The sequence below is a fragment of the Ochotona curzoniae genome, unplaced genomic scaffold (assembly GCF_017591425.1).
Source record: "Ochotona curzoniae isolate NIBS_2020 unplaced genomic scaffold, NIBS_Ocur_1.0 contig_66, whole genome shotgun sequence".
Classification (NCBI taxonomy): Eukaryota; Metazoa; Chordata; class Mammalia; order Lagomorpha; family Ochotonidae; genus Ochotona; species Ochotona curzoniae.
Window position 1 is genome coordinate 20,425,849 of NW_024466512.1, and position 14,329 is coordinate 20,440,177.

The following is a 14,329-nucleotide window of genomic DNA, read 5'->3' on the forward strand; positions in this document are numbered from 1 at the left end:
AATGCATTCATTATGACAATCAGCTTAGGAAACCTATACATGGCATTTGCGCTTCCTTGGGTTCATGTACACAGCTTGGGACACCGTGCGCAGAAAGCTTCACTGCTCAGAGGCCTGAAATGTACACTATGATACAGCACACGAGGGCTGGGGGATCCACGCCACACAGCAGGGCTGACGAGGGCCAAGGCAATGTTGGCACACACATGACCTCAACACCAAGAAAAGGCATGTAAGAGCCCAGGCGGGCAGGCAGCTTCCAAGGTCCAGAGACAGACTGCCATCCCACATAAGGCCAGGCCGTCAGCTTTGGGCAGGTGAGGAAGGAGGCACTCGTCTCCCAGCTACACTGCACAGGTGGAGACCCAGGCACCAAGAAACCGCCTCAGGGACTCCAAGGCTCTGTCACAGGTAGGAGACCATGCAGCCTCCTCACAAACACTGGTCATCAGAAAGAAGGGGATGGGGTGGCCAGCGCCAATGTCAGAGCAGCAACTCGTTCATAAAACACGCCATCGTCCTCTCTGGACCCTAGGCCCCAACGCGGACACTGCTGTGGTAGGCAGGAGTGATAATAAATAACACAAAGCACAGACACTGGGTTAAAGGACTCCATGAATAAGAAAAAACAGACTGATCAACTCTACCTTCCCGGCCGTCTTGAGACATGGGCATGATGACAGGTGAGCTGGGCCCTGGACAATGAGGAGCTTCGGAGCTGAAGGCACCTGGAGCCCCAACAAAAAGGCCAGGTGTTCTGGCCTCCCCTTCCCTAGCTATCAGATCACTTCAGGATTAATCTGAAGACGGATCCTTTCCCCACAATCACTTCCTAAATGAATCCATGTGGATGAGACACGGGCAAGTGCCACAAGGTTCCCTTCCAAGCATGTCAAGACAGTGTTCCGAGTTCTGCCAATCTGCTATGGCCTCAATGGGCATAAAACCTGAAACTGCTGGCTTGAGTCTTTCACTGAATCTGCCCCCACACACAGAACTTGACTAAACCCTTTGATATTCTGTTGCTTAAAGCACAACCTTCTGAAGAAGCTTAACAACTCTAGCTGAAGTGACATCAGTAGTTCCAGGATGCTGAGACAAAGCACACCTGAACTGAGCCAGCTAGAGGCCTGAACGGCAAAGACTGGCCTGGCCCAGGGCAGTGGGAGGGCAGCTGCCACCTGCTCGGTCCTGAGGGCTGACCAAGGACTCTTCAGCCACAGAGGCAGGAGGCAGAAGTGAACCAGCAAGTACTAATGGCAAACATGAAACTTCAAGGGCTGGAGGAAGAAAGGCCTCTGGCCAGTCTTGAGAGACAGCACTGACCACAGCTCCATCGCCAGTCGCCTCTCTGAGCCCTGGCCTCCCAGTCCGAGTGCCTCTTTCGCTCCTCTCAACTAGAGTGATGAGAAGAAAATAGCCCTGAGGCACACAAATCCACTGACTAGGTTTCTTGTTGAAGAAGTTACATCAGTACTTCCTGAATCCACAGGGCACTTGCATATTCAATCCCACCCCCGCCCCAATCCTGGGTGAGCCTGCAGCCTGCCCAACATGCTCACACTGCACAGCACCACCAGCCCAGAGTGAGGGTGACCCATGCAGGAGACGAGTGCTGGGGCTTGGCAGCTTCCCAGACTCTGTGTGCCAGCTCTTAGGCTGCTCCTCAACCTTTAGCCCCAACAGCTGGTCCCTGGGATCAAAGCAGTGCAATGGTTGGCCCTACTGTCCCCTCAGCACCGCAAGTGTGAGTCAGAGTAAACCCTCGCTGGCATGCCCTTGCGGGCACTGCTAGGGAACAAGGAGTGGCCCCCGGCACCAGGCCAGGGTGATGCTGCTTGGCACTACCTGTTAGAAGCACTGTTATACCCCTGGTTGCCCAAGAAACCTCAACCCCTGGGTACAGGCAGGGTACGGATGGCCACAGATCAATGTGGGCCTTCAGAAGATGCCAGAAGTGGTTAGGAGTCCACTGGCCAGGCCCATTCAGGACATGCAAACAGAAGTTCATGATCTCTGTGCTAAGCTCAAATTCCTGTTGCTCCATTTCCTAGGGAAATGCAATTCTAGCTTTGCCACCACTATCTAGACTGGTTTGGAAACCTTGCTCTTTCGGGTGCATGCTAGTGAGGCAGCAGAAGGTACATAGTTCAGTTACCATTCTACTGTAGTGCCGTGTTTAACATCTGCATCAAAGTTCCTGGAAGTAACATCGGGAAAGGGTAAGAGACCCTACTCCACACAAGCAGCTGGGGCACCCTCTCAGATTCCCAATTTGCAAGCCCCAAGTTTGAAAAACAAGATGCAAGAGGCAGCAGAGAGTGCTGGGAACACAACACTAAGACTCCAGTTGCTGTGGAGCCTGTGGGGTACCTGTGTCCCCAAGGCCACGGAGGCAGGTGCAAGAACCGCAGCAAGAAGGAGCCCTGTCTCTGCCTGGAGACAGCAGAGGGCTCCTGAGTGGCCGCTGTTTGCAGGGACTGCGCACACCCCACTCCCCCACCCTACCTTGCTTCAGATACAGGTGAGTGTCTTCAGGCCTTAAAGACGTGACGCACTCCGCCTGGGGAAAGTTGGGTCCCATCTCCCTGCAAAGCTAACAGAACCGCAGCTGCATGTCAGCAACCCTCCCTGTTAGAGAGGTTAAGGAGAAGCCTAGAAGGGGGTAAATTTCTGAGCAGGTGATGGGCAGGGGGGCAGGAGGGGCAGCAGGGTAGGGGCCCTCACTGTGCCACCTAGACTCCCCAGTTCCTGGAGACTATAAAGAACCAGGGTGTTTCAGAAAGGAGCCCCAACACAAACTCTGATTCCAGAGGCTCCTTCCAATGACACAGCATCCTGGAAGGCTGCATGGAGGGGGCTGGGGTACCACCCTGTGACTCATCACATTGGTGCCATCACAGCCCTGGCCCCCAAGGACCAGCTACACAGCAGGCTAGGTGCTGACAGCAGGTGCCTCAGTGCCCTGCGGCCTGCCCCAGCATGTCAGCAAGCCTCACTGGTGCCCATCACTAAGGACCCTGGCATCTCCTGGGGAGATGTGCGACATTCCAGGGGAAGGGCCACACCTTGTGCCAGGCCGCACCCCGTAGGCAGGAGACTTGCCAACATAAGGCCTGGCTCCTGCATGTGCACAGGGCAGCTACAGCTAAGACAGGACACACAGCAAGCGGCCACAGCGCACGTGGCTTCTGGATCCCTGTTCGGGGCTGATGTGGCCCTGCTGACCGTGACCAGGGTGGGAGACCCTGAGCCGCAGGCACAGGAGGGACCAGTGGCTCCTAGCACAGAGGGTGGGCTCACTTGCTGCAGTAACCTGCCTTTAATCATCCCAGGTGGTTGCAGCTGCAGCCCTGCTAGATGCTCCCATGTGGCCCACGTGGCCCATGCGCCTGGAAAGCCCCTTGAAAAGTCTCCGTTTGGCATCTGTAGCAGCATCTTGGGTTGCCAGGGGCAAAGGCCCAGAGGTGGGTGGGTAGTGCGCTCAGGAAGGCGGCCGAGTCGAAATCCCAGGCCGGCGGATGTGGGGATCATCAAGTTAACTGGTCTCTTGCCAACCATCAATCATGGGTTTTAAATTCTTAACATTCATTTTGGTGATAAAAATTCTTCAGGTGGGAGAAGCAAGATCACAACTCCAAGCAAACGCTTAGGCTTCCTGCAGGGACAGGGGAGTCCGTTAGACGGAATGAACGCTCAAAGTTCCCCGAGCAAGCAGCCAGGCCGGGAGGCGACTGCAGGCCCCGGCTGGCCATCCCCCACGGTGACCACAGACTTGGCAGCTTCTGCAGCAACGGGTTTGCTTGGCACATCCACCAATGTCCACAGCAACACCCACTGGGCAGAGAGGAAGAGGAGGGACGAGGAAGGCAGGTCCGGACTGCCAGCAGAGCTCCCCCCTCCCCAGTGCAACTCAAAACTCTGCAAAAGACACTTTTAAAAACAGCATGATCTCTTGAAAAAATAAATCGCAACCATTTTCAACCTCCTTCTCCTCAAGGGAGGAGGAGGAGCGGGGAGAATGGTAAAAGGTACAGCTGAAAAAATAACGTGATTCTAGGGGGCAGAAGTTCATCTCCAGGACCATGGACGCCACGCCCCAGCTGTGCATCTCTCGTCTCGGGTATCCATCCCTCCCTTATGCCGACCTCCTCCTCCTCCTCCTCCTCGGCTTGCAGGAAAGGGACGGAGTCTTTGGTCTCAGAATGGGCACGGGATGCAGCGTGGCACACCAGCTCACACCAACGCGCGTCACAAGTGCCGCTAGATGGCGCCCTCGCCGTGCAGGCTGTGGTTGGCCTTGCCATGGGCCACGCAGTTCTGCTCCGTTAGCAGGTTGGCCGTCTCATCCGGCAACCCATCGTGCAGCTCCGTCAGAGTCAGTTCCACCTTAGTGTTCTCACTGTCCGAGGACTGAGGGCTCCGGTCCATGCGCGAAGCCATCAGGGCATTTTGGTATTGCTGCCTGGAGATCTGGGGCCAGGAGACAGCACAGAAAACAAACCAGGTGGTGCGCTTAGTTTAGGTCCACGTGGTGTTACATATTCAAGCCCTGAGGAGCCTAGGGCTGTTTCAGGGGTGCAGGAAGGGAAGGTGGGGAGGGGAGCCATTTTTTAAGTTCAGGTTTACTCTGGTCAACAAGTCACTTTCTCCTGACAGAAGCCATGTCCCACCGTCTCACAAACAGACCAGAAAGTGGAGATGGGGCTCCACCAGCTGAAGCTGGCCTGTTTCACAACTAGGAAAAGCATCCAAGTGGGCTGGGAGGAGCCTCCCCAGACCTCACTCCCACATCTCCCATCTCTGTCTCTTGAGGGCCAGGCAGAGGCCACGGCCATGAGAAGCAGCAAGCATGCCTTGCTCATTCCCAGACCACTGTCCCCGCAGGAGCCAGGCGGGAAGACCCTCATCTGCTAAAGCCAGGGAACTGGCTCTTCCTCCCAGCCCAGGGCAGACCCGAGGCGGCCAAGGCAAAGCCATGTCCAGGGGCAGGTACACCGGACACAGGTGGACACTTGCGGGCCCAGCCCTCCTCCCTCACCTTGACAAACTGCAGGTCAGACAGGGCTCGCACGGAGTAGTCGGGGACGTAGACTTGCAGGAATGAGGAACCCAGCTGGTTATTGCCACTCCCCAATGTCGGGGTTACTGCCTCGATCCGCTCACTTCGACTCAGGGAATCGGAGTGATTCAAGCCACAGGGCCTGGGGGGTGACTTATTTTCACCTACAATAGGAGGGGAAAAACACCTTTTAGGTGAAGCAGAGGCAGCCAGGCAGGCCCGCCCCTCAGCCCCATGCTGGTGGTGTGGACGTGGGCTTCCAGGACCGTCGCCGCAGCCTCAGTGGCAGACTGTGGGCCACAGGCCTCCGGGAGGAGCCCCAGCTGAAGCGAGCACACAAGAGGCTTCCTGAAGCCAAAGGCAGGCCAGAAGGCAGCCACACCTGCTGCCTAGCTAGAAGCAAAGTCCGAGGTTACCTGTCAGTCAGTGCCCAGGGAGGGGGCACCCTAACACTGCTATCTGCACACCCCAGCCAACCCAAACCCATTCGTGTCTCTGGTCCTTGTAAAAACCTGTGCCTGACCGCTCAAGGCTGTCCCAGGAATTAGGACACCAGGAGGTTTCCAAAAAACTTGGCAGAGCTGAAGTTCACACAGCTGCCGTGGGCATCTTTCAGAGTTTGACAATGCTCTTGTGTCCAACCGAGTGGAAGAGAATTTGGGTCCATCCATATTGTTCCCTTCAAGGGAGGTTTGCTGTGACCACCAAGTCCCATGAAAAGTAAAACCTGTTCCCTTCCGGAGGCTGCTCCCACTCAGTGCCCCCATGAGCAGCTGGCAGCCACACGGGCCAGGCCGAGCAGCAGGCTTGCCCTGGGCTGGCTGTCAGAGTGCCAGTAACCCCCAGTTTCAAGCAACAGGCTGGCTCTGGGTCACGTTCACCCCTCTGCTATAGGAGCCTTTGCCAATAGGCTCTTTGACGCCCTCCATCCTCCACCAGGTGCCCCCACCCAATCCCCACCCTTCCCTGGCCTTGGCAGCGGGTGGGGGATGTGCAGAGCTAAACAAGCACTTGGAACCTCAATCAGTGAGTGCACCTGTCCTAAGATTTCCATGTTATAATTCTCATGGTCTCATGTTATAAACCCATTTTCTATTAAGTCAGAATCCACGTGACAAACCTGGGCTGAGCTCCCAGCCTTGGCCCAACACTGACACTTGGGGACAGAGCCTAGCGACAGGAGCCCGTGCCATGTCATTCTTCCTCACTCCTCAAATAAATAAGACAAAATAATGAAACTGCTCTTATTGCTTCCCATCACCTTCTTAGAAAACAAGGTAAATTAAATCATTCAGGAATGTCTGACTTAGCAGAATGGACCTTCGCCCAGGTAACCCAACTAGGCTACGCTTTCAACTCCTCATATAAGATGTGGATGATGTGGCCCAGACTCACAGGGTCGCAGGAGGGTTAAAAACAAGGTCATGGGCCCAGCAGCATGGCCTAGTAGCCAAAGTCCTCACCTTGAATGTGCCGGGATCCCATTTGGGCACTAATTCTAATCCCAGCAGCCCCGCTTCCCATCCAGCTCCCTGCTTGTGGCCTGGGAAAGCAGTTGAGGATGGCCCAAAGCCTTGGGACCCTGCACCCGCATGGGAGACCCGGAAAGAAGTTCCTGGATCCTGGCTTTGGATTGGCATAGCACCAGCCGTTGTGCTCACTTGGGGAGTGAATCACTGGATGGGAGATCTTCCTCTCTGTCTCTCCTCCTCTCTGTATATCTGCCTTTCCAATAAAAATAAATAAATCTTAAAAAAAAACCCACAAGGTAACGTTGTTGAAAGTGCTTGGCACAGCACCTGACACCCACTACATGCCTGAGGCGTGCACCTGCCAGCTTGGCACTCCTTCCAGACCTCACCGTCGGATGCCTCCCTCCCTGGCCCTGCTCTTCCAACATGGCATCCCACGGCTTCCACAGGCTTCAGCCACAAAGCCCACTGCCCTCTGCACAGCTCCCACACAGCAGCATTTACAGGGGTTACCATCAGGTTTAACAAAACCAAAGGCTGACAGGCATGCTCCTTGTTGACCAGAGCCAGGGCACCGGCAGGAGGCACCTGAGGCCATCGGACCCCTGTTACAACATTAGCTCTCTGGGGATCTATGCTCACAGCTTCCTCTGTACCTACCCCATGCTTTCTGTAATAAATTAGGCAGCCAGAGTGCCCTCCTGTTGGTCCCCAAATGCCTACAATGACCACAGTTGGACCACAGCCAGAGCCAGGCACCAGGAACTTAACCCAGGTCTCCCACATGGATGACCTAGCTATGGCTGGGACCAGGGGCAGCCAGAAACCACATGCAGTATGACCTACTACTGTTTACTGATGCCCTAGCCAAACCTGCTTCTGTAGCTCTACGTTTTGAGGTGAAAGAGAGGAGGAGACCTTTTACCTGCCTGTTTACCCCCCAGATGCCTGCAACAGCCAGGAATGAATCAGGCCAAAGTTAGAAGCCCTTACTTCCATTCAGGGTCTCCCTCGGGTGGCAGGGACCCAGCTAGTTGGGCCACAACCTGCTGCCTTCCAGAATGTACTGTAGCAGAGTTGCTGAGAATCGAGCCAGACACACCAACACGGGCTGAGGGCATCCAGACACAACTCCCAGCCTTTGCTGCTGCGGACTGGACCCTCTCCATGCCAGGAGACTGTCGGCTGTCCTCAAGGTCACAGCCACAAGGACAGGATGGTTTTCTGGACCCCCCCCCAACCCTTCTACAGTTCCACAGAGACCTGGCAAGATCAGCAGGGGCCACAACCCTGAGTTTCAATTAACTACTGAGAACCTCAAAGTCAACTCTCCAATTAATAATTAAAATAATTATGTAGCAGGTCCACTAGAGTGGACCACTAGAGTGACTGTTCTCAGCTACCATCCAGCTTCATTGCCAAGTTTACCTGTCACAGCTCCATGACAATTATTACGGAAAAAACTTCCACTTAGATTCCTGTCTACCTTCTCAAAACTGTTTTCTTGCCTTTTGTCTTGATGTATTTTACCCATCAACCTAGGATGGCATATTTCATTTGGCAACCTACGAAATCTACCCCAGGAGATACAGAAACATTCTGAGGGACAGCGTGGCTGTGTGGCCGGTGAAAGCCACCGTCTGTGTTGCTGGCATCCCACATGGCTGCCGGCTCATGTCTCAGCTGCTCTACTTTCCATCTAGCTCTCTGCTAATAGCTTGGGAAGGCACTAGAAGATAACTCAGGTACTTGGACCCCTGCACACATGTGGGAGAGCTGGATGAAGTTCCTGGCTCCTGGCTTCAGCCCAGCCCTGGTGGTTGATATCATCTGGGGAGTGAGTCAGCAGATGGAAGACCTTCCTCCATCTTTCCTCTCTCTGGAATTCTTTCAAGCAAATAAATAAATTAATTTAAAAAGAAATCAGACTCATTCTTAGCTGCCTCCATGGCAGCCACCCCTGGAAGAGGCCGGAACCCCACTGCACCTCTGTGCCTGAACACAAGAAAGCCTGGCACCAATGTATCGCTGTCAGCCTGCACCCAGGCCCCGGGCTTCCCTCCACGGGGTCGGATGGAGTGGGCGACACGGCAAGTGATCTCAAGTTCTATGGGAAAGGTAAAATGCAAAAGACCCTTCTTCCCATGGGCTTCATCAGAAAGTCACTTGATTTTGGCATCTGAGATGTTTTAACTCCCTAGCAGGTTAAATAAAACTCGGAGCAAATAAAATGGGGCGGGACAAAATGCAAGCCTACGTGTACATGTGTGTTTTCCTCACACTTATAAGATACTGTGCCAGCTGGTTGGATTCAAGTAGCTCTGTGAGTAACAGCTCAAGCCAACACCCGGACTTTGCAGGGCTGAAGTTTGAGCACGCGCTGGCTTCCAAGACAAGCACTGCCTCCTTCAAGTTTCAGCATTTTCACGTTTTGCTGAGTCTGGCATATGAGATGCAAATTTCATCAGTCAGGTTTAAAAATACAAGCTGTATGGAACAAACTAAATTCAGCAAAGCTGCGGTACCATGTGGGCAAGCCCAGCGATTTTAATTAAAGGAAGATTAAGCTGTGCCCTGCTCTCCAGTGGCCACTGGAGTGGGGTGGTTATCTCCCCCCATGGGGAGGTGGTCAGCAGCGGGGCAGGAATGTGCACAGCACCAATTTCAAAACAAAGAGAGGAGACGGAGACGCGGGGCCACCTGCCTGGCGGGGAGCAGCCATCCGCGCACCCGCTCCCAAGGACACTGCAGGAGGGATCAAAGAAGCAGGACGGCCGGAGGTATTTTTCTTGCTTGCTAAGAAAAGCTCACAGTCCTTCAGCTGCCCAGACCTGAACACTGGGTCGGTGGGGCGGTGGGCATCGTGACCTGCCTGGGTTCACGGCCGCTCATGCTCCATCTCTCAGACTCCTGCTTGTTGCTGGCTGTAGCTTCTCCTTGCCTCGACAGCTCACAACCAGGCCAGCAGACCTCAGAGCACCAGCACTCAGGAAAACTATACCCAGCCTGGTCCCAGCCGATCAGGCTGGGTGGGCTTACAGGGTCGAGGGGAGGCGACGGGGAGAAGGACGGAAAGCAAACATGCAGAATTACCTGGAGAACCTGCCGCTAACAACTCTGTCCTGCTGACAACAAAGGTACGAGACAGGGACAAAGGAACTGAAAAATGGAGAAAAACAGGCAAAAGGTAAGAACGGAGTTCTCCTGCCATCAGGGACAGCAACTGATCTCGTTCCACCAACACCAGTGTTCGAGTCCGGGAAGGCACAAACCGACAGGCGGCTCTGTCAACTAGAGACCTCGCTGCCTTCAGCAAGCAGGGAGCCCATTCCCACCTGGCTTTACTATAGCCATCCGGCGGGCCAGGGGCATGCCGTCAGGGTCTGATGCCTGAAATGGACAACTGACATAAGGACCCGGTCACGACTAGCAGCGGCCAAGGTGGTCATGGTGGGACTGCCTGTCCTGACAGCAGGATGCAGTGACCTGTCTGTGGCCACCTGCTACCCCCTCTACCTGCTCTCCTGGTCTCATGGCCATTCTGCCCCAAAGCCTTCCATGTTTAGACCAGACGAGGGGTCAGCAGAGATGGGCATCCCGATTCCCAAGATGCACAGAGCAGGGTCATCCTTGGCCTGGCTCCTCACCAGGGAGAGCTCATGCCTGCACAGCACGGGCTGCCTTTCCAAGACAACTGGCCCCGGCCACTAGCACTCCACCTGCAAGCACCAGCCCTGACCGTGCCTCCCATCAGATCCCAGCGTCCCGTGAGATGCGACACTTGGCTGGGACACACACGAGGTGCCGTCCCCAGCTGCCCTGCTGTGCGGGCTCCACCACAAGAGGCGTGGCTCTCTGCAGAGGGGCTGCTCTGCCTGGACCTCCACCCGCTGGGGTTTCTGTCCACTTGGGTCTGATACGAATGGGGTTAATGCTCAAGTCTCATGGTCACAAACACCTTACTCCTCTGTCTCTTCAAGGTCACCTGACAGATCTGGAGCTACACCTGGGCTCATTTGAGGTTTGTGGTCAGAAACCGCCCTGCTGTCAGCACCTCCCCTCCTTGTTATAACCACAGTCCCTCCCAAGCTGCAAACGTCACAAAGCACCTGCATGAGCATCGTGTCCCGCACCCCATCCTTCTGAGATCCTGAGGGAATAGTGGAGGTGACAGGAAACCAAGGGGTCTTTCTCAATGTCACACAATCAGCATGGGCTGCAAAGGAGGCCATGGCCAGGGGCAAGCGGGTCTGGCTAGGAAGCCATGAAAAAGAAAGATGATCTTTAGATCCACCACGGAGCTCTGAAGAAGTGGGGCCAGACAGAGGAGTGCTGGTCAGAGCTCGTGATGGGAACACCACGCCCTCAGGACTCTAGCACTTGCTCCAGGACAGGGGGGAAGCATGTGTTGGGCAGAGGCTTAGAATCCAGGAGTGCTCCTGCCAGTTCCCTGGTTTATGGGCTGTGACACCCTGGCTCTGACTCCTGCATGGCACAGGAAATGAAGACCCATGTCATTCCTTAAGACTTGTAGCATACAGCGGTGTTTGCCAGCATAGCTGTCATTGGTACTTTGGCCACAAGGTGGCACCCCAGCCCCTATTTACCAGCTGGACCTGCTAGAGTAGAGCCTGCATCCCCAAGGGAAGGTTCCACTCCCACTGCCCACATGAACCTGTGGTCAGCTGTTACTGGAGCTTTGGCCTGGGCGGGTATTAAGCTGTTCTGAGAGCCTGAGTTAGGGGAGTGACTTTTGACAAAAGAACCCGTCCCTGCTACAGCTTCCCATTATGTCATGTGTGTCATGGCCATGGTGCCTCTGCAATGCGCTGACATTGTCTTGGGGGGGGGGGGGTGGAGAGACAATGTCAGCTCTCATGGGACCCTGAGTCAGTTCTTGTCAGAGGACAAGCCTGGCCACTCCCCACTCACATGGGCTCCTGCCATCAAGGGCCAAGGCTGCATGGTGCACAGCACAGCCAAGCAATGACCAGTGCCTGCCATGTCTTGGAGCCTCCAGAGGCGGAAGCTAAACACACCTGTTAGCTTTCGGAACTCAGCAGCCATCAGCAACCTACAGGCCCAAGCGTGGCTGTGCACACCCCCCACAGAGACAACGCAGCACCGCACATGGCAACACAGATGAACGGGACAAGCACAACCTTGAGCAGAAACGCCCAGGCTCCACAGGACACACCCTGAGTCATCTCAAGTTCAAGACCAAGCAGAGCTTTCCTCAGCCCAGCAGCCAGACAGCGGCTGCCTCTCCAGGATGAGGACTCAAAGTCGACACGAGGCTTCCATGGGCCATATCGGCCTCTGACATGGGTGCTGGTCTGAACAGCTGTGTTCAGTTTGTGAGAATTCATGGAGGTGTGTCTCTAAATTTACCCATTAATTCGTACCGGGAATTCTTGAGCAGAGGGGACACCACCTCTCCAGCCCTGCCCAGTCCTGCCCTGCCCAACCCTGCCCTGCCCTGCCCTGCCCTGTCCTGCGGGAGCCACGTACCTGGAGAAGCTGTGAGCGCCATCACGCCGTAGTAGGAGAATGCACTTGCTTCGAACTTCATGCCTTCTTTTCCAGCTTCCACCTCCACCTTCCCCTGTGCAAGAAGAGCAGGGACACACTGTCAGTCCAACAAGGCGCACACAGCTCGGTCACACACTCCTCAGATTCTGTCTGGACTCCTCCCCCGACAACTACAAGGGGCTGAAACCTGGGCTCACGTTCCCCACACAGAGGAGCGGGTGGGGTTCACCTCCAATATGAAGGGAGGGGAGGGGAGAGCGGCTGCGCTGTTCCGTTCTGGAGTGTTCTCAGTGCCAGGCAGGACTGTGCCTTTGTCCCATCAGGTTGCTGGGCATGGACAGGGGAGAGGGGCATCTCCCCAGGAGTCAGGGTTGGGACAGGCTCAGGGCCAGCGGCCAGCAGCGTCGGTCACCACAAGACAGAGAGGTGCCCGGCTCCTTGGGGCAGAGCTCACTCCCATCTCACCATGGGGTGACAGCCAGTGCTGCTCCTGTCCCGGAAAAGTTCCTGGTGATGCCTCCTGCCAGCAGGTGCCACTTCCTGTCTTCCCTTTCTCTGACTTGTCTGCGACTTCTCCCTCTTCCTCACATCCTCAGGAACAGGCTCTGCATTTTCCACACCCATGGCTCCAGGTGGGCACTGCTTGTGCTACTGGCTTACCTCGAGCCAGTCTCAACTCTAGACACCCAGGCCAAGGGTCACACAATCTCTCATGACTGATGTCCATCCCACAGTGAAAGGGCATCTCCAACCGCATCTTTTAAAGAGACGACACAAAACTCAAGCTGCCGTTCACTGGTCAGGAGCTGAATCAACTCTTCCGTGTCTTATGAACTCAGCTAACACAGGAGCACGCACACAGCCACCCCTCTAGCACTCGAGAGAGGAGCTCAGGGAGCCAAGAACAGACTCTTCATCCACATGGCACCATGCCACACACGAGGCAAAGCATGGCCATGGTAGGCTAAGTTAAAGTCCCAGTCACAGATCAAATCACTTCATCAAACAGAAAACTATTTCCAAGCCTTCATTTCAGGTTTTCCTCCACTGGGTGGAATTATAGTTTCATGATTTGCAAACCCATCCTCTTGCTATAAAGAGGATTTTAAAACTCTTGCACAATCCACGTGCAAGCAAGCAGGTGCCACAGTCGGGTGGCACAGGTGCTGCGGCGGAGCTGGTGGGCTCCAGCCTGGACCTCTACAAGTTCGCCGTCCACAGGCAGAGAACACGTGGACCTGGTGACACTAAGCAAGAAACCAAAGCCCCACTTGAGGAACGAGACATGGGAGACATTCAAGTAGTTCAGAGGAAACCACTGTTCTTCAATAAAGATGCCTCCCACCCGGGAGTGACAGCTAAGGGTGGGCAGGGACACTGGTGACAGCATGTCCCAAGCTAACAGGGACAGGTGCGAGTGGGAGGAAAGTGGGACCCAAGTAGGAAGTGGCGCGCCTGCTGGGGGTCCAGGCTGAGGAGGATCACGGCTGCCCTTTGCCAGGGCAGCGGCCCTGGGGCAGGAAGGACACTGCAGAAACAAGGGCTGCCAGCAAGGGATGACACGAGGCTGGGGAAACTGCAGCAGACTACGACGGTGTCAAAATCAGCCGTGGGAGCTTGCTCCAAGCCACATAAGATGGGGCCTCTGTGAGGGGCTGCAGGGATCGGGCCAACTCCAGCTCAGGACAGGCCTTCTGCAGAGTGTCCAGGAGGCTGTGGTAGAAGAAAGGTTGGGGGGTCGCGAGAGGGTAGGACCAGAGTCAGGGGTGTGGGCAGAGACAAGAAAACACGCATGGAAAGAGAATGGGCCTGGCCTACAGCAGGTGGCCACAGAGGCCAAGCCAGGGAGTTTCACGGCTTGGGGAGCTGACGAGGGCTTGACTTCTACCCAACAGCAGGCCAGATAGCTGGGCGAGGAGCAGGGCAAGCGCAGGGTTAGGAGGAGGCAGCAAAGCCGTGGGCAACCTATGAAGGGCAGCGTGGCGGGAGGCAGGGTGCAGTGAGGGGCTCAAGCCCAGAGCTGGCAGGGTGGGGTGCCCTCCCTTGGAGGCAGATGAGGTAGGGACAAAGGTTCTTTCTCCTAGACGGACACCAACAGAAGTGGCAATGTCCGATGGGTCTGTCCGCTCAATAATGAATCCCGCCTTCTTGACACAGAGCCTCAGCTCCAGCGGAGGGGTGGGGGTGCGCTCTGAGAGTCGCCATCTGCAGGGGTCTCCCCTCAGGGGCGGTGGAACCACCCGGCCTGAGTTTCCAGGTAGAA

General features: G+C 55.5%; 1 protein-coding gene across 3 annotated transcripts in view; it reads right to left on the reverse strand.

The window, feature by feature from the left end:
- Positions 1–3,951: 3,951 nt before the first annotated feature.
- The window catches only part of CNNM2 (cyclin and CBS domain divalent metal cation transport mediator 2), a 121,679-nt gene continuing 111,301 nt past the window's right edge, over positions 3,952–14,329 (reverse strand). The window contains exons 5-8 of one of the 3 annotated variants that reach the window (XM_040992179.1): positions 12,046–12,139; positions 9,628–9,693; positions 5,042–5,226; positions 3,952–4,473 (exon numbers count right to left, since the gene is read on the reverse strand). In XM_040992179.1, coding sequence (XP_040848113.1) covers positions 4,264–4,473; positions 5,042–5,226; positions 9,628–9,693; positions 12,046–12,139 — 555 coding nt within the window. In that variant the 3' untranslated portion in view covers positions 3,952–4,263. Of the gene's footprint in view, positions 4,474–5,041; positions 5,227–9,627; positions 9,694–12,022; positions 12,140–14,329 lie in introns of all 3 variants that reach the window. The other 2 variants (XM_040992181.1, XM_040992180.1) reach the window with 2 other exon arrangements.